Source organism: Hoplias malabaricus, chromosome 7 (assembly GCF_029633855.1).
Source record: "Hoplias malabaricus isolate fHopMal1 chromosome 7, fHopMal1.hap1, whole genome shotgun sequence".
Lineage (NCBI taxonomy): Eukaryota > Metazoa > Chordata > Actinopteri > Characiformes > Erythrinidae > Hoplias > Hoplias malabaricus.
In genome coordinates, this window is record NC_089806.1 from 34,023,311 (window position 1) to 34,043,131 (window position 19,821).

At 38.5% G+C, this 19,821-nt stretch overlaps 2 protein-coding genes across 3 annotated transcripts; both read right to left on the minus strand.

The window, feature by feature from the left end:
- Positions 1–10,270, minus strand: ccnk (cyclin K). 2 transcript variants are annotated; one of them, XM_066676977.1, is made up of 11 exons: positions 10,192–10,270; positions 9,258–9,497; positions 9,040–9,121; positions 6,531–6,662; positions 5,968–6,073; positions 5,825–5,882; positions 5,511–5,680; positions 4,697–4,890; positions 2,362–2,395; positions 1,599–1,667; positions 1–1,132 (listed from the first exon to the last, which is right to left on the minus strand). In XM_066676977.1, exons 2-11 carry the CDS (start codon positions 9,452–9,454, stop codon positions 561–563), a joined length of 1,614 nt encoding a protein of 537 aa, XP_066533074.1. In that variant the 5' UTR covers positions 9,455–9,497; positions 10,192–10,270; the 3' UTR covers positions 1–560. The 2 variants fall into 2 exon arrangements, with proteins under 2 accessions (XP_066533074.1, XP_066533073.1); XM_066676976.1 differs by having other exon boundaries at positions 10,112–10,258.
- A 4,615-nt stretch (positions 10,271–14,885) lies between these two features.
- On the minus strand, positions 14,886–19,821 carry thbd (thrombomodulin). Its single transcript, XM_066677394.1, has one exon. It carries the CDS (start codon positions 19,706–19,708, stop codon positions 18,134–18,136), a length of 1,575 nt encoding a protein of 524 aa, XP_066533491.1. The 5' UTR covers positions 19,709–19,821; the 3' UTR covers positions 14,886–18,133.

Genomic DNA, 19,821 nt, shown 5'->3' on the forward strand with positions numbered 1-19,821 from the left:
TAAAAAAAAATCCTGGGGCAATCAAACGTGATTCTAACATTTTTGCCTAGTGTAGTAGCTCCTTTTCCAAATCCATTTAAACACTGCAAAGCAAAAAAAGGGTAAATATGATTACTTGATGTACACAATGAGCACTGTTGAGTTGCTAGAACTGAGCTGTCCTTTGACATTGAACCTAAATCTATTTGTCTTTTACTATTTAGATTATGCTGAAAATTTAAGTGACAAGCCAGGTCTGTATAAAGGTTCGCAGATCCTAAATCTTCACTGCTAGTCAGAGTATCTTTATGAATATAGGTCTAAATTATACAGATGTAATATGACTTGCTGTTTTAAACATGAGGATTCTATACCTACATCCTTACAACAGAATACAGGCAAAATTCATACAAAAGGTTCATACTGTATTTGAAGACTTCTGAAACCCATATTACAATGCAATGACCTTCCTGAGACAGGTGAAAAATTCTGCAGAATTTTATTCTGAAGCAGTGTCCAGCTGTCCTTTATGGCATCCGTTGACAATCTTTACACTAATATGAAAGTCCACTGCGTGCCTTTCATCTCATCCAGCCTCCACGATTCATTCCTGCCACTGGTGGCATGCCAGGAGGCATGGGTACCTGAGGCTGGCCTGGGGGGACTGGTGGAGGTGGATATCCAGCAGGAGGCAAACCCATTCCTGGGGGAGGCACCGCATGTCCTGGTGGCATGCGGGGGGGTGGAGGGGGGTAGCTGTGATTGTAGCCTGGTGGGGGGTAAGACGGTGTCGGTGGCGGAAGGTTGGGAGGAGGGTAATTTGCTGGTGGTGGCGGGCCTGGGGGTGGGGGGTTTGGAGGAGGGTAAACGTGTGGGTGATAAGGCATTGCATAAGAGGGGGGCATGGGGGCATAGGATGGAGTCTCTGTTTTCATCATAGACTGCAAACTTTGGAAGCCCTCGCCCGACATGTAAGAGCTGGAGGTGGACATCCCCATGATGTAACTGGAGGGGGGTGGAGGTGGTGGGCGGTGAGGCAGAGGGGGTGGAGCCCCATGGGGCAGGGGAGGTGCTTTGGATAATTCTGAGTCAGCTGAGGATGTTGTCTCTGCCTCTGCAGGAGGGGCTGGAGCTGAAGGTGGGCCTTTGCGATCTGAATGGAGAAGATGTGGTTAGTCTTTAGATGGAAAAACATAAAATCCAAAAATTTTTTTCATTGTATCTGTGCCTATTCATTAGGAATGCCGATACCGATAATAACCTATAATTTAATCTTTTTGTAATTAAAAGAATATTCAAATTGGATTAAAGCAAAACAAATTCTTGTTGTCACAGGACAAACTGTGAAAAACGTCCACACGGCAGACAATTTACACGCATCAGTGTATATGCGCAAGCACAAAAAACGAGCTATAACAGTAGCTAAAAAAAATCCACATATCTGCAAATAATATATCAGCCACCGATATATCTACTACTATTCATTTAAATTATTCTTGAGAATAATAGAGTGGCTTTTATTTAGAAAATATGAATTAAACTTATTTGTAAACACTTAAAAAGACTAATTTAAATTGAATCTTTTAACTATATTTTTAAATGATATCCAATATTCTTACCAGGAGGCTGAGACACTGGTAAAGGAGGCATTGGACTCTCTAGTCGTGGTATTTTAGAGCCAACTTGATCTGGAGAGGAGGAAAAAAAAATAATTACACACACACAGTCAATTGCCATTGTCAAAAAGCATTTTAGAGGAAGGCATGCAAAGTGTGTGTGATAGTAACATTGTGATATTGAGGCCTTGGGAGCCCTCTGAGAAACTTTGGTGTGGAAGAGAGCCCCACAGATAATGGGACCCCAACCCTGTTTGCAGACAGTGTGTAGAAAGCTGAGGACCTGCTTGCCATTGGCCGCTCTACTCTCTGAACTTTGGGATTCTGTGCATCAGAATTACTGACCCCCTGTAAGCAGCCACCTCCTCCATTGTTTTCCCCATTGGGAAGAGATGCAGGGAGCCTCTTCAGAGTCAGGGATGGAGAGGCAAAGACAAGTATCCCTACACTGAACACCAGGTTTGTATGTGGTCTTCTTCAAACCAAAAAGCACTGCCCACTTCTGATGTAATAGTAGGTAAATACCTCACTGTGTCTTCATGAAATTAGGCATGGCTGCAGATTCAGCTTCCCAGAATTCCCAGGGTTCACAGAGAGAGAAGAATCCACCATTTGAACAATATATTTTATCAAATTTATGTTTAAAAATAAATAAATGTTAAAAAAAGGAAACATAATGCCAATAAAATACATCAAAAACATCAAAACAATTCATTAAAAGCTATTTACAAAGTCTTTAAACAGAGATGAAACATGCTTCCCATACCTGTAGTAACTTTTGAATCTTCTTTAGGAGAAACCTAAGAAACAAAAGTAAGGTAATGTTTACAAAACATAAGAGAGCAATGCAAGATGTGACGTTCATAATTAAAGAACTCATTTCAAAGCTTAATGAAGAGAAGCCTTTCTCCAGAAAATAATGTAAACCTGGGCTGCTGCAATAATCGTTAAAACCGCACTATTAACCAGCCAACCCCAAGGAATGGCAAGAACCGTCACCAGCGCAGTGTGACAACAGCGCAGTGTATACATATACACATTTACCTTTCATTGCATGGCCTTTCTTGTTTTACACTTTGGTGTGTGTGTGTGTGTAATGAATGTTTTCCCAATTGGCTGAGTGCCAGTCTTTGTTTTATAATTTGGCAGCAAACCTAGTCACAAAACCAAACGCAACCTCGACAGTTTGGAAGCGTTTCAGCTTTCAACCAAATGAACAGGGAGAGCCAAGCAATTCAGACGAGGCAATATGCAAAATCTGTACCAGAAAAGTCGCTGTGAAACTGGGAAATCTGAGATCATTTAGCTACCTATAATCCAGCTATCGAAGCCCAACTGCCTCCACCAGCACAGAGTCATGGAGAAGCCTCAAAAGGAACAGTTCAGATTGGTTCCATGTGACAATAAGGAGTGTAGCACTAGAATCAGGATGAATTAAGTAATTGGAGCAATAATATTGCATATCTCAGTTTTGAACCCTGATAAAACACAGCTTGGGACATTCTTTGACCGCGACAGCCCTAATGTAAACACATATTCATACAATTAATCACAGATTATAAATGGGCCCAAGATCAGAATAATATTGTTATAATGGAAGATATAGATAATGAAGCCAGCAAACCTCCTAGGGAAATGGAATAGCCTTAGTCAATGAACACCACATCTAACTCAAACCATAGGATCTATGGAAGAGTCTTCCTTTTCGATACACACTGCTGCTTCAACGTTTACTGACCATTTAGAATTTTATATATTTCTGCATAAATATCACGCAAACTTAACAAAGTGGTAAAAATCAAACAATTAAAAAAAAAATCATAAAATAAAAATAAAAAATAATCCTATAATTCACCTCTGAGTGGCTACGTACATGAACCTTTTCTTTCAGTATTATCTGGTGTAACCCCCTTGTGCATCAATAACTGCAAATAAATGTTTATGCTAATTGTTTATTTGGCCTCAGTTTGACATCAGTTTGGAGGGTGTAGCCAATATCGCTGTTAGGTTGGTGGGTTTAGTCCCATGAACTGCCTGCTTCACAGCATTTCTACTGAATTAAACACTTCCACAAACATGTGTTGTGAAGATCAGACTTTGATAGAGCCCCGTTCTTCAAATAAATCAGGGCGTTGTTTACGTATGTGAATGATAACTCAAGCATTTCAGAGATATGAGGTGTCCTGTTTGCACAATTTCGGTTCTGTGTCTGTGTGCAATCATGTGTTTTTGTGTATTTAAGACAGCCACAGTGAGGGGAAACTGTGAGAGCTCATTGACTCAGAGTTTGGGTAATGTCCAGATGAAGCAACAGAAACACCCCAAAGACTCTTAAGTCTACTTTCACCCTTTAAACATGTGATTTAAGACAAATACGGTACCCAGTCCCTGGAATCGATTGCTTTCTTTTTAGTTAGATTAGTTTATTAATCTTACATGATGACTTTTATTACTTTATATAATGCAAACAGAAAAACAAGACAGTGCAGGATTTATTGTTCATTTAAGTCTTGTTTTGTTTAAACCTTTACTTAAATGATTATTCAAACTTCAAAATATTCCTAATATCACTTATTTATTAAAAGAGTGAAAGCTCTGTGTGAAAACTCTGAGAGTTAAAGACTCTCATTTCAGTGTTTGCCATACAGGCTGGAATTTTATCAGTTATTATTAATGTCTATAAGCAGCTACAGCTGATAGGAAAATACACAACTTTAACCTAAAGAATAAACTGAAGGTGACTGGTGTGAAGTTGGGCTGTTATATACATTTATATAGAAGACCCTGCCTCACATTTACTACATTTAACTTGTTGTTTAAAATACACACTGTAAAAAAATGGTGTAAAATTTACAGTGCAGTTTTAAAATATGACAAGTAACAGTCTCTAAATATAATCCATATGGACACAAAGGTAGGCAGCAAGGGCATTATTATAGGAGGCCAAGACACAGGCTTAATCAAAGGGAAACATACTTAAAGATCAAGCCCAATGGCCTTTAAGCCTTGCCTCTTTTCTCCACCAATCAAATAAATATAATTATTAGTTGCAGTCCTAATACACAGACACTTTAAAACCTTCAGAGAAAAATTCCACTCACATGCTGCCGCTTAAGCTGGCGAGGAGGACTGGCTTTGGGGGAGTTTTTCTTAGGTGGGGGTAGAGATGCAGTGTTCAGTCCTCCAGACTGGGCTGTAGGAGGCGGTGGTGGCTTGTCTTTTTCCTGCATTTGAGGCTGCTGTGGAATAGGCTGTTTGCCCTGGGAATACAGGTCTAAGATTTGGTGGCAGATATCTGCAAAAGAAACAAAATACATTAAAACAACCATGGTGGTTTGTGCATGATAATTTCCTATGCTGCATGCTCGGTCAAAAATTCTCCTCCTATAATTATAGACATTATCATCATCACCATTTCACCCTGTTCTTCAATGGTCAGGACACCCACAGAGTGGCTATGATTGGGGTAGTAGATTCTCAGCACTGCAGTGACACTGGTGTGGTGGTGATGTGTTAGTGTGTGTTGTGCTGGTTTAAGTGGATCAGAAACAGCGAGTCTGCTAGAGTTTTTAAAGCCCTCACTGTCACTAGTAGACTGAGAATAGTCAGTCAACCAACCAAAAATTTCCAGCCAACAGCATCCAGTGTTCATGATTGTAGAAACACAGTGTAGTACACATAATGTATGGTCAGTGGAGCTGATAAAAAAAGAAAAATTAGTGTCCCATTTGGGCCACACTATCTCACATAACTATTGATATATAAGAACCTACTCATCTATCATGCTTGAATGTATTCATTTAAACTGTGACATGCTTGAAATTATGTTATAGTACTCCACAGCTGGTTAAAACACTAAGAGCTGCCTTAACTGCTTTAAATCTTAAGAGATTTTATATATCCAACTCCTCCTACCCTCCAAAAGCTCTACAGGGACATCTTGCACAAACTGTTCCCACCAACGGCGGGACGACTGCTTAGATGTCCATTCCTGGATGTCAAATTTACACAGACGGCCTGCCAAATACATGACAGCAACAGCTATGATCTCTGGCTCCCACTGAAGGGACAGCATTGTGCAGAGGCTAGAAATAGAGAGGAAAACAATCAAATTTAATAGGTCAAATTATAATTATAGTACAAGAAATTGCAGCCTGAAAGCATTTTTATTTTAAGTGAAAAGAAAACAAACGTCTGAGGAGTCACAAAAATGGCAAAAAGATACTAACCTGTCGTTCACAAAGGTCCAGGCCATTTGCACCAGTTTCTGCACTTTATTCTTGTCTCCTGGAAATTACAGAATAAATTGGGACTAAGAAATAAGCCTAAAACTCATCTAGAATGACTGTTAAACAGTGACCATACTCATTACCTTTCAGTTGTTTGGCGTAACGCAGAAGAAACTGATATGGGTGCTCGACTTGCAGATCAAACTTGATTGTCTGCAGCAATATTCTCTCCAACACCATAACTTCTTCCTATTTATAAATATCATATATAATATAACTCTCTTATAGAAATTAGCATTTTTAGACCATTTTTTTAGATTTAGCACAAAACGTCTCTAACCCAGTACTCTGCCAAATTAAAAAAACAAAGTCCTCAAATGCAACATCTGTCATGTTTCATGCAACACTTCATGTGACCTTGCCTAATGAAAAGGCACATGACTTTTTCTCCAAGTCTAAACATTTTGGCTCACTGACATCAGCAACAGAATTCAAATTGACATGACATGAGACTACAGCAAGGCCTATATTTAAATTTGCTCAAATTAAACATAATTCAGTAATGTGTCCACATAGTTGCTGTTCCATTTCTAATGTAACATTATGAGCTGGAGTAGAATCAAAAGAAACATTGTATGTGGTTTCAAATTCTTACAGATTACCCTACATGCTTTGCTAGCTTTGACCTTATTAGTTCAGTGCTCACCTTTGGATCATCCCCAAACTGGGCAAACTGCACATCATTAAGCAGGCTGCGAGCAGTTTTGATAATGTCTTTACACTTCTTTGGTGTCTCCTCAACTTTTCCAGCCAAGAATAAACAGCAAGCACCTGTCACCTAGAGATTCAAAATGAAAGGGGACAAAAAAGTCATTCTACATGATTTAGACCTAGGTGAAATTTTACTTCAAGCATGAAAGACAGTGAGGTTCTTGATACTCTGATTTTTTTGTAAATATCTACTGCTGCAGCAGTATATTAACACTTTTGGGACAATACCTGGTATGTTCATTTTTACAGTTGTTTTACACTACAGAAAGTGGCTTGTGTTCACAAAATTGCATGATAAATGGACAAATAGAAATGGTCCAAGAATTCTGCATTACAAAAACATTACATTTAACATTAAACACGTTTTCTTATTCTCACAAACACTACTTTAGAAATGCTAAATTTTGCTGGGACAGTGGCAGTAGATTGCATGCAATTTTTTTACCCAGTGCTTTAGCTCCTCTTGCTTAACTAACTATTCAGCATCACTCACCTTTACACCATACCCAATGGGGTACTTTCCCAGACGGAATAAACCTAGTCCTGGACTACATAGCATCTTGAATTGTGATTTCGGAATTGAGATTTTCCGTTAAAATGAAGATATAGTCCAGGACTAGGCTTAATCTCCACCTGGGCAACCAACCCTATATGTCTCATATTTACACTGAGCTACATTTAGGTATACCCACTTCTGACACAGGCATTTAAGAGTAACACTTAAACGCTTATACATTCTTCATAGGAATATGGCCAATACACTGAAGCTCTGCAATGTGGAGAAATACATTCCCTAAATATATGGAGCCCATTTCAAATGAGTCAGAATGCCATTTGTAATCCAGATCTAATTATTCAACCTCATAATGGAATAATTTCATCATGTGTATTCAACACAAATTACATATATTTAATGGCTGTTTGTGTGCTTATCAGAAGGTACTACCTCCAGGACCTTATTATTATTTTTAATGTCACCTTAACAGGACTTCTGGTTTGATTAGCAACCAATAACAAGCTTAAAGACAAGTCTTTGCAAAACATGCCTATATTTTACAAGAAGTAATGTCCTAACATGTGACATGATTTTATTAGAATTTTCTATTCCATCTTATACCACAGTGAGTTCTGACCCATCAAGGCTAAGAGTTCCAATGCTACACAACAATGGGACAGAATTCCTTCAAGTATTACTCCACCACATACACACGTGATCTAGCAACAACACAAGACAGCAGGGAGTGTCTGATAGCCCTTTTCCATCAATGAGAAATGGGTTCCATTCCTGTTTGCGCACCAAAATTTGAATGGTTTAGTGCATTTCCACTAACAAGTACAGGTTCTTGAACCCAATAGTTTAATTCCCAGCTGGAACCAAAGAATAGTAGGTTATTCTGTATGAACTGTGATAATGTCCATGGGCTTATCATGCTAAAACACATGAAAAAGCAGAAAGAATAAAGGGTTACGAAGCAGTGGACCAGTAATATGCTTTCTGATTTAAAATAAATAAATAAATAAAACAAGGAATTTTGCAAAGAAAGTAAAAGCTGGAAAATGCTCCATCTATTTGTTTTTTAGAGCAATTTGATATTGCACAGCCTATAAACCTACAAACATGTTATAAAATTCTAAAACAAAGCCAGAACAAAACTCATAAAAGCAGACTTGGAAACATTCATTCATTCATTCATTCATTCATTATCTGTAACCCTTATCCAATTCAGGGTCGTGGTGGGTCCAGAGCCTACCTGGAATCATTGGGTGCAAGGCAGGAATACACCCTGGAGGGGGCGCCAGTCCTTCACAGGGCAACACAGACACACACACATTCACTCGCATCTACGGACACTTTTTGAGTCGACTTGGAAACAAACTTTAATTACTTAATATAATTATAAACAACTCATACTTTGAGAGAAACACCTTCTAAGTTAGATATTGCAGTACAGAAGGTTAATTTGACTTTAATTAGGTTGCTCAATTTTAATAATGCTTGAGGAAGTGAACAAATTACCAAGAAGATTTTATTTAAGAAACTGGATATGCTTTTATTGTTAGAAGAGTGCATGTTATATTGCTTTGTGCAGGCAGAAAAGAAGCTTAATTTTTACAGCAATAAAATTGTCATCTTATCTTTATAAATTTCTAGAAAGATGAAAATGGTTTTGCTTTAAAAATGACATATTCCCATTCTATTGCTGGGAGTAACTTATGAGCTAATGCTTCTTCATTGCCATAATTAGAATGGCAGAAGTATTGGCATATGCAGTAATCACAAAGATATGATGTCACTAAAAAAAGTGCCCATTTACATCACTAAAAGAAGGTTTAAAGAAAAAGTGTTATTTTTAAAATCACTGAGTCAATAGTATTATGGCATCAATTTTGAATATTATATTAAAATATCTCAAAGCACTAAAACAAAGAAAATTCATACTTACATATCGTGGAAACTGCTTAAAAGAATGAAACATGTAAAAACGGTGGAAGTATATAATTCCAGTGGCCAAAGTATCATAGTGTCTGTTACAGTAGCGGCAGTCAAGGAAAACAGATAGTGATCATCTCACATCAAACTGTAGAAAGAGCATTTGCTTGAAATCACTCACACATTTTGTTTGTGATGAAATGAAATAAATATAGAAACATTAAAGGATACAGTCCTAGTCGAGTTCCCACGTCAAATATAAACCTTGCTCCCTCTCTCCTGTATCTGGCCTCAGTGGCCGGGTCCAGGCCCTCGGACTGGGACGGAGTGTGGGCTAGGTCCTTCTTGTCCCAGTACCAACATGGCTTGATGTGGTCCAGATTTGTGGTCAAACTGACAGGAGTGGAGTTCTCCTTGTTCTCCTTCATTTGCCAAGAAGCAGAACCTGTAAATCTCTGCTGGACGCAATCGCTGACCCCGCAAAAAAAAAACACACAACAGCAACTTAGAGGCAGAATAATGGAAAACTGAAGAAATCAAATGCAGACGTTCAAAAAACAAAATTTGAATCGCCCGTTTAGGACCTTATGATTTATTATTCCGTTCGTTTATTGACAAAATGGAGGCCAAAGTTGGTTTTAGTGTCCCGCTCCTCAAATTATCCCATTCCACTTTAAGTTTTACAGCAGTTTCGGAACTTCCGAAAATGAAACTGAACAAGCCAACTTCAGCCTAGTTCACAACACTGAGAAACCGATAAGACTGAGCTGTTCATCTGGGAGCAAGCTATCGCTAGCTAGCCTCGGATTCGTGGAACAACAACACAGCAAAATCATCACTAAACTACGTTAACGAACGAGCCTATGTGGAAACTATTAACGTTAATCACGATACGTTTTAATGTTATTCTCATCAGCTTTTACTATGAGGTCAGTGCAGCTGGAGACCGGAGGGACACTAAAGTCAGTTTCTCAGTTCCGCACATCACCGAATAAGCTAAAGCGTTTCGGCTAACCTTAAGTTTCCTACCCACCTCACTGACCCTCATGGCTCTTTCAACGCAATATTTACACAAGCAGGTTTACCTTTAATCCTGTGAAAATTCTGGTAATTTCAATCTCAATGAGTTTTATGGCTTCGAGCTTTGTCCCCGCCGCTAACTTACACGGTTAGAATGGCAGCCACATTAATGTCTTCTTCGTGTGGAACGGTGTTTGAAAGAACTTTATGATTGTCGCCACCAACTGGAGGTGAAGGGAACGATTCGCTGCATAAGACCCTCATTCTTTCCATTGAAGGCCTTTATACGACTGAGTTTTAGGGCCACGTCAATGAAAACAAAAAAAAAGATTCATAGAATAATGTCAGAATTCTGCGAATAATGTCGGAATAATTCGCTGCACGTATAATGGGGCAGACACAACCCACCCTGGGGCGGCACGGTGGTGCAGCAGGTAGTGTCGCAGTCACACAGCTCCAGGGGCCTGGAGGTTGTGTTCCATACCCGCTCCGGGTGACTGTCTGTGAGGAGTTTGGTGTGTTCTCCCCGTGTTCATGTAGGTTTCCTCCAACAGTCCAAAAACACACGTTGGTAGGTGGATTGGCGACTCAAAAAAAAAAAAAAAAACTGTGTGTGTTGCCCTGGGGAATACATCCCTCCAGGATGTATTCCCGCCTTGCAGCCAATGATTCCAGGTAGGCTCTGGACACACAGCGACCCTGAACTGGATAAGCAGTTACAGATAATGAATGAATACTCAGTCCTCTGTGACATCAGAACCAGGTTATAATTAATATTATTAGTAGTAGTGTATTTATAATTAGTATTATACGTCTCCTTGCTCTCAGGGATATAGGAATAATTCTGAGAATAATCACAGAATAATTCTGAGAATAATCACAGAATAATTCTGAGATAATAATTCTAAGTTAGTCGCCATGTCGTGTGGATTCGTTTAATAAATAATTCTGTTCACTTCACTGACTGCTTCTTTCACAACTCACTCTATGGAGCACAGACTGTGAGTCTGTCTGAATTTCATAATAAATAATAACCCAAAATGGTATTTCTCTAAATATTCTGACTTTATTCTCAGAATTATTCAAGCTTTAATCTCAGAAGTATTCTACGATTATTTTCTGAATTATTCCGACATTATTCTCAGAATTCTGACTTTATTCTTCGAATCTTATTTATGTATTTTTCAATGCCATGGCCCTAAAACATACTGTTTAGGAGTAATGTCCAGACCATATTTTAGATTCAAATACCCTCAGCTCTTCAGAATAAAAAGTATAGAAAATGTGTGAAGAGTATAGAAAAGATCTAGGACTCTAATGAATATTTATTACATTTTCCTTTACAGCAAGCATCTCCTCTCCTCTCATTGTTTAAAAATATTCTGATATTTTAGTAAACTGTAAAACTTTGGTGGCCACAGAGGCTGAAACCCTTGAACATGATAATCAATTCAGGGGTGGCTTGTCTGAGACAAAGCCTACTTATGTGAGGTAAAGCTTTTTCTCATGCTCTCGTCTGCAATTTGTCAGTGTCTTGTTATTATTGTTGCTCTTGCCACAGAATACATTGTTACACATTAAATTTACAACATTCTGGACGATTCTTCAGGAAACCTTCAACAGGTAATTTATGACATATGTCTATATCAGTCTTCGTGAAACCATTCACAGTGGTTTTGTGGCCGAGACCATAAACCAAATCGCATCCCATATTTTATATGAATGTCATATGTAATTTCAATGATCATATGTTAATGGACAGAGGCTGTAGCTAGCACTCTTTATCAATAAGAGTTAAGGTCGAATTCTCACTTGAACAATGGACCTCCTTATGTTTATTTATAATCAAAGCCCTGGACATGTTTATATAACATATTCATGTTTACTTTCCTTTCACTGATTGCTTACATTTACATTTATGGCTTTTTTGGTAGATTATCCAGTGTGCCTTACAAGGTGACTGGTATTACAGGTAGGCCAACGCAGTGTTATGAGTCTTGCCCAAGGACTCTTATTGGTGTAGCACAGACTGTTTGCCTAGACCTGGAATCAAACCCAAGGCTCTCACCTGTGACCACTGTACCACAACAACCACTTTGATCGCGTAACAACATAAATAAAAAAGAATACAAAATGTTTGTAAAGCATTCTGAGTCAGTACTGTTCGAAATTCGGCATTGAAGAGTCAATAGACTGGAGTCCTGCGTCACCTGGAGTTTATTCACGCATACACAGGATCATGTATGAGTACAACTGGGTGATCACATTCTATCTCAGGATGATCTGAAGTTTGGAAACTGGAGGTTCAGAGGTTTCCTCACGTGCATGCAGAAAAGCACGGGCACAGCTTGGTCTTCAGTTTGTCACCAGTTCAGTCTATAGCCAGTTCTGTACTCAATTCAGTCTAACACCAAATATTTTAGGAGATTTATATATACATTGGGGATTGGGGGAAGGGGTAATTTGGGGGAGGAGTAGGAGGAAGAAGAGGAGTGAGAGGAGAGGTATGTAGAATGAGTGTGATGAAGAATATGTGTAAGACAGAGGAAGGGTGGAAAAGGTGAGAGAAGTTGGAATCAGGGAAGGTGTAGGAGGAAGAATGGGAGTGATAGGAGGGGTAGGTGTGATAAGGGTGATGATCAAATTAAGAAGAAAATAGATAGAAGAAGAGGAATGAGTGGAGGGGTATGATGAAGATAATCAAAGAAAGAAAGAGATAAGATAGAGGGAGGAAGGGTAAGAAGAGGTGTGAAAGGAGGGGTATGATGTAAGTGGGGGTATGATAGGTGGGAATGCGGGATGGGACTATGAGGGAGATAACAAAAGGTCACACAAATATGCAAAAAGACCATATAGTTTCTTTCAATTCCCCCTTTGATTCTCCCTAATGGAGAATCACAAAATTGTATTATCATTACAAATATGACACCTGTACAGAGAATAGAACAGCGCCATCTCCATAATGTTATGTCTTGTCATGGAAATATCCTTAAAATATATCCATATCTAAGATCTTAAAAATTGGCTTCAACACTGTTTACAGAACTCCTCAGCTCTGTAAGCATCAAATGGCCAAGATGTGTGCATAATGCCTTGAAGAACATTATCTTAAAGTCTGGTTGACGCCGTGGACACTCAGCTCTTCAATCATTGTAGTTTTGGTCAGAAGTGTGAAGATCATTCAGATGCTGGATAAGCAGGAGCACTGTCTGGCTCTGGTTGAGATACTTCCACAGTAAACTGTTCACAGGTCAGAAGTTTATCTGCAATTAAGATATACTCTGCCGCACCATATCTCCCTCAGAGGGGGCTGGTATGGTTAAACACAGTGTGTTGAAATCTTCACCAACAGGGGTGGCCACCAAAGCCTAAAAACCATGGATCTTCCCTGAGGCCCTATGCTTCACCCACCTCCTCTATAGCTTTCCCTCGCAGTACATTCTGGGGCAAAGTTGATCTATTTACAGTAAGAAATGTTTCCATGTTTCCTTACATTCATATCTAATAAACCCAGAAAAACTTGTCATGTTAGTTCACCATGACCTTTAGACCAGTATTTATTTTATGGCTACCTTCAGTATTTAACTAATGTTCCCCCTTTTGTTCAGACAACGTTGTTGCACTAAAGGAGTACAATATCACGTTACCCAAGTTAAGCAGATCGTGTAGTGGTTTTGGAAATATCAGTGTAAGAATATTTTCAAGACCTAAGAAGGCCTTAAATATATCAAAATTTATTCAGGTAACAATAGTTTATTAATATTAGACCTAAAAGGCAAATTCCTTCAAAAAGTTTTTCTTAATTATCATCTGCCTTAATTACATCAACCCAAAATATCTGAAAGGTGCTTGCAAATTAAATCAGTAAGTGCCCTTACATATGTATCAGGATTTCTTATTCCAAATCATCAGGGAATCATTAACATGAAGGTCAGTGACGGCATGTTTGTTGAAAAACATGGTGAACTCTTCATCTGTGTCCTCAAGCAGTGAAAAGATTCTGGAAAGTTTATAGAACACAGATGATCTTAAGCTGTTGTTGGTCGAAGTCAAGGTCCAGCCTGTCAAGTTCACTTTTAATTTTACCCCATTATGCCAGTTAGGAAGTGATGTCACCAGGGCCTGTCTAACATCTGGTCTCAAAGATTCTACCAGCTGTGTAAAATGAGGACCTTCTGCTGTATCACCAAAGTTGCCACTATTGTATGTGTCTATACCTGAGTGACACAAGAAAACTCTTTCAAACCTTTCACAGAAATCTGCAGCTGATTCTCCCTTTATCTGCCTGCATTTAGTTATTTGACCCCAATCAGTAGTTTTTAACAGCATTTGTGGCTGATCCAGTCAATGTTCTGGCCTTTGTCACCCAAACCATCCGACACCTTTTTAGCAAGATGTCTGCTGTCTGTTAAGTTGAGGATTTGCTATGACCACAGCATCACTGGGGTGCAGAGAGTACAGCATTCTTTTTTTAAGACCCATATGCTTTGGAGGTTTAAACTCCTTGGACAGGTTGTCCAGGGTTGCTGCATCTAAAGGAACATGGCCAATGTCTAACCTGGTTTTATTAACTTCACCTCTCTTGTGAGGAACCTCAACGGGGTACTTCAGGAGGGGTTTGATGTAAGTGCGGGGATGATTGGTGGGAATAGGGGATGGGACTATGAGGGGGATAACAAAAGGTCACACAAAGATGCAAAAAGACCATATAGTTTATTTCAGTACTTATATATAAATGTGACAGAATTGTATTCCTTATTTCCCGTGAACTAATAAAAATAACGTATTATATTTTATTTTGTAATTATCATCTCATAACATTTTATCAATAAATGAAAACCAATTAAGAAACACATTTATACATTTTTTATTTATCTTAATATCTTAATATTTGCCAGCATATTTACAAAGTGCCATATATATAAAATATTAGCAAAACTTTACACTACCAGTGCTCCAGTGGAAAAGCTCAATGAAAATGTGACACTGTGGGTACTGGGGTGTGTAAAGGTCCTGCAAAACTGGTTAGATTAAAATTAAATTAATACTTGAAGTGTATAATGGGTGAAATACATCAGAGAGTAAAATCCTATTTGAAACAACAGCTAAATGTGTGCAAATAAAATACAAGGGATGTGTGAAAATTGTAAGTAGCTTCAACAATTATTGATTTCAATGATATGATTCTCAATGAAATTATTCCCAATTTATTGCACCATTTAAGTGTACGTTATTTGTACCCTTTCACATATAGATCCATCATTACAAATATTATGCCTTTAGACATATACCAATATACCACACTGATTATTATGAGGTTAATAAAAAGGATATAATGGTAAAATAGTTACATCAACAACAGCTTTGTAGATTTATGCCAACAGATGGTGCTGTCAAGACATTAACTGTAATGTAAAAATGGTAGGCTCTGTTCATATGAAACTGTCCATCTACTTAGTAATAAGGGTGGCAAATTCAGGGCCAGAAAGTAAGTCTCCCTCTCAGAATTAATAATACAAAATTTAAAATGCAGAATGTCATATGAAGTTGAGAATATTTATGTGTATACAAGTGTATTTATGGTTATCCCAAATTATCATTTGTCATTGTTATGTTTGAATGTAATAAAATTATGGTCAGCAAAAAAGTGTGTACCTTACATGTACGCAAAGTGCTCAAAGGTTAGAAGAATTTTTACATTTTTACGATTTCCTATAAAACTATATACACTGATTATACAAACATTGCACAAATAACAATATATAATATGCCAAATACCAAGGTCTGTGATCTACTAGATTATAATCAAACTGTGGGTTCTTGAAGCTGGCATTTTGGATGCAGGAGAAATGCACAGGAGCAACAAAAGCTATGGTCAGAACCAACAAAGAAACAATCAATTTCCTGTAAGCACTTCTTCCTGTTCGTAATCGCAGTGGGTACGGAGCATACCTGAAATCACTGGCCTCAAGGCAGGAGCACACTCTGCATGTTACAGGGCATCACAGGATTGGGTGGCATGGTGGTGCAGCAGGTGGGTTCAAGTCCCACTCGGGTGACTATCTGTGAGGAGTGTGGTGTGTTCTCCCTGTGTCCACGTGGGTTTCCTCCGGGTGCTCCAGCTTCCTCCCACAGTCCAAAAACACACATTGGTAGTTGGATTGGCGACACAAAAATGTCCGTAAGTGTGAGTGCGTAAGTGAATGTGTGTGTGTGTGTTGCCTTGTGAAGGACTGGCGCCCCCTCCAGTGTGTGTTCCTGCCTTGCGCCCAATGATTCTGGGTAGGCTCCAGACACCACCCTGAACTGGATAAGCGCTTACAGACAATGAATGAATGAATGAGGTGGGGATTGATCAGACAAGCTCAGCTGTGTGACAGCAACGCTACCCAACGGTACCCACCGTAAAGCAAAGTACAGAAATATTTGAAAAAGAGCAATGTTATTGTACATCATTTGGATATCCAAGTGGAAGAAGCCAAGCCAGCAGGAGTGTGCTGTTCTGTTCAATTATGTACAGCAATACATTTGATATCTGCCACCTACCATAACATCCCTTATGGAAAATTGGTGTGCTTAAAGTATGTTATTTTGGAAACACTAATTTATACTAAATCACTACTATTATGTAATTTAAATGATATTAAGTTACACTTAAAATACACAAAGTAGTCATGTTATTTTCACCACTTTTCTTATACAATTGAAGTATATTTCTCTGAGCTGCCGGACTGAACTCTGAAACACATTAAAGTGTGTGAAAATATAATATATAAAATAAAAATAAATTTAATTAATACAAATGAACAAGACCATGTCCAAATAGTCACTTTTAAAATGACAATATACAGTACATTCAAAGTATATCACATATGACGCATACTACTAACCATATAAATATATATCAGTTGTATTAGAAAGGTGGCCAAAATATAAACATACACATTAGTGGTTACAAAATAGCATAATTTAAGTATGCCATTTTTAGGCAGGTATTTGTAATGTTTTTATCTTTTGCTTCATTTGTTTGGAGTGTTTAAAGAATCATTTAACACTGTTAATCTAGCTTCAAAACACATTTCAGAGTGTGGATTGATGTAGTCATTTTTACTTTGAATAAATAAATGACATAAGAGTTTAAGGAGTAAACAAAAAATAAACCAAGAGTATACATTCATCATTGTCTTCACAATCTATTCAGTTGGGTAAAACCCTTTGATCTCCCAAATACTAAAAACATATGCAAAGCATGTATTGCTTTAAGGATGTTTTGTGTATGTCTATATGTTTGTATGTCTATATGTTTGTGTGTGTGTGTGTGTGTGTGTGTGTGTGTGTGTGTGTGTGTGTGTGTGTGTACCAAAAATATATCACATTGTGGGGACCAAAAGCAGCATTATGAGTAAAATCGTTAACATTAAACAAACATTAGCATTGCCAAAACCAAAGAAAATAGAAAACAACCAGTTTACAGCTGCTAACTATATAAATGTTGTTTGCGAAACTTTACAAAAGTACAATACCTAAGAAGAGTTTTTTTTTTTCATTTCTCATCACAACGGTCCACCCGACTGCGATTGAGTTAAAAAAAAAAGGTAGATTTTACGACTCCCTGTCTTAGGGTTTATTAAATTTGCCAATGATTAAAAAAACTTGGAGTTGACTCTTGAGCATATACATGATTCTAATTTTAATCCTAGGAAAAGTGCTGAAAACATTCTGAGCTCAATTCTCAGGATTTACTCACTCCCCAAGCTAGAAGTTCTTATGGAAAAGTTTAACTCCCTACAATTAATTGAATCCTCTGTAATGGCCCCACAATGCATGAAAACAGTGTGTGTGTCTGTGTGTGTGTGTGTTTCAGTGAGTTACCATGTATTTCATTACATGATTTTGTGTTGTATTTTAACATGATTAATATACTCCTTCTCTAAGCTCTAAGCTGCCAAGTTTGTGATAAAATTCACTAAATGTAACTTGTAAAACACATATGAGAAATATTTCTATGAAGCCTGGAGTCAATTCCAAGCACAGCATCTAATTATAAGAATCCTTAATATAATAAGAATGTTTCCCATGGATAGTCTTCATACGTTCACTTGCTGCAAATCATGCACTTCCCTGGGGACTTTGTCTAAATTTATGCTGTCTGTTTTCCCACAACATTTCATATTGTGATAGGCAAGACAAACCACGAGTAGAATTACTGCAGCAATGCATATAATGATTGCAAGAAGAACTCCGGCTGAAAAGGAAGTGGGTGCGTCAGTTGGAGCAGGAGTAAAGTTGCTGATAGTTGTTGTATCTGAGCCCTCCAGAATCTTCAAACATTCAGTACCTGACAGTTTATATCCTTCATAGCAAGAACAAATGTAACCTCCAAATGTGTTGTAGCATTCTTGGTCACAATAAAGCATGTCACATTCATCAATGTCCGTGCAATAAAGACCCATTGGTGTCTCCTCTAGAATGAACCCTCGTGGGCAATTACACTGTGAGGGGATGTTGGGGTCACAGTCCACAGCCAGGCATTGCTGGTGTGCGCAGAAACGTTCACATTTATGTTTGTCCTCTGGCAACACTTTGTATCCCTCCCAACATTCACAATAATAACTGCCTACAGTATTAATGCATTCTTGTTCGCAGGGTGCAGATTCACATTCGTCATCATCTTCACAGGTGTTTTGTTCCTTCTTAAAGCCCTTCATACAGAGACATTCAAAGCTACCGATTGTGTTTATACACTGGACGTTTCTTCCTAAGCACTGTCTTTCATCTTCACACTCATTGATATCTTTGCAGGTCTTTCCATCCTTATCAAGTGCAAATCCCTGATGACACAGACATTCATAATCATTTCCCCTTGGTAAGCAGGTATGTGAACAGCCCGCATTTCGACATGGGTCGTGCTGTGTCTTTTCACAGCTGACCGCATTATTTCCAAGTTTGTAGCCAGGTGGGCAGGTGCAGATGAAAGTTTTGTTCTTTTTGTCACACTTATGTTCACAACCACCTCTGTACACTTCACAGTTCCAAGGTGCGTCAAGCCACTTGCCCTCTAAACAGATGTGCTTGGTTCCAAGGTCCATCCGTGTGGCATTGCTGAGATTGGGCACTTCAGCAAGGTTCTCTCTCGAAAACTCAAAAGACGTTTCATACAGAACCGTTGATTTGGAAGTAAGACGTTCACATTTGTTAGTGTTATTGTGTTCACACAAATATCCTTTAATGCCTTTGGTGTCATTACAAAGTCTTTCCGTCCATTTTGCGTCATCTTTGGATGCTGAAACGCATTGCTGAGAACAAACTGGTGCGTTGCTTTTCCAGTTTTTGAAACGAGTCTGACTATCCCCCGTTACCCAGGTATATCCTTTTAGATCAAGTGAAGGATCTGCGCAGCTGTCTCCCCGGTGAATCAGACCAATCCAAACATGTCCATCAAATCCTGCCAATATATCTAAAATGCCATCGTTTACCTCTGTCGTTCGCACGGTCATTAAAGTCCCCTGTTTACTTTCACAAGACTTTGTTGCCGAATTAAAATCCACGGTTCCTGCGTGAAGGGTAAAGCAGCTATCCTGAAGGCAGTAACCGTTATTTGGCTTTCCCCCTCGTGCCCTCAGAAACACGAGCGCCATGACCACTCCTATGAAATTCTTCATTGTTTTCAACGACGACTAAAAGATAGTTAACGTAAACAGCAGCTATAGCTATTATAAGTAGCGGCTGTTATGTCTCAAATTTTGCCGGCTGCCTTGTCGTCTTGTGAGATCAG

Excerpts from the sequence above, each read along its gene's own strand:
- ccnk (XM_066676977.1), bottom strand. The coding sequence starts at position 9,454 with ATGAAGGAGAACAAGGAGAACTCCACTCCTGTCAGTTTGACCACAAAT. Across the intron at positions 6,074-6,530 it reads AGTTTGGGGATGATCCAAAG|GAAGAAGTTATGGTGTTGGA; the intron begins GTGAGCACTGAA and ends ATTTATAAATAG. Across the intron at positions 1,668-2,361 it reads AGATTCAAAAGTTACTACAG|ATCAAGTTGGCTCTAAAATA; the intron begins GTATGGGAAGCA and ends CCTCCTCTCCAG.
- thbd (XM_066677394.1), bottom strand. The coding sequence starts at position 19,708 with ATGAAGAATTTCATAGGAGTGGTCATGGCGCTCGTGTTTCTGAGGGCA.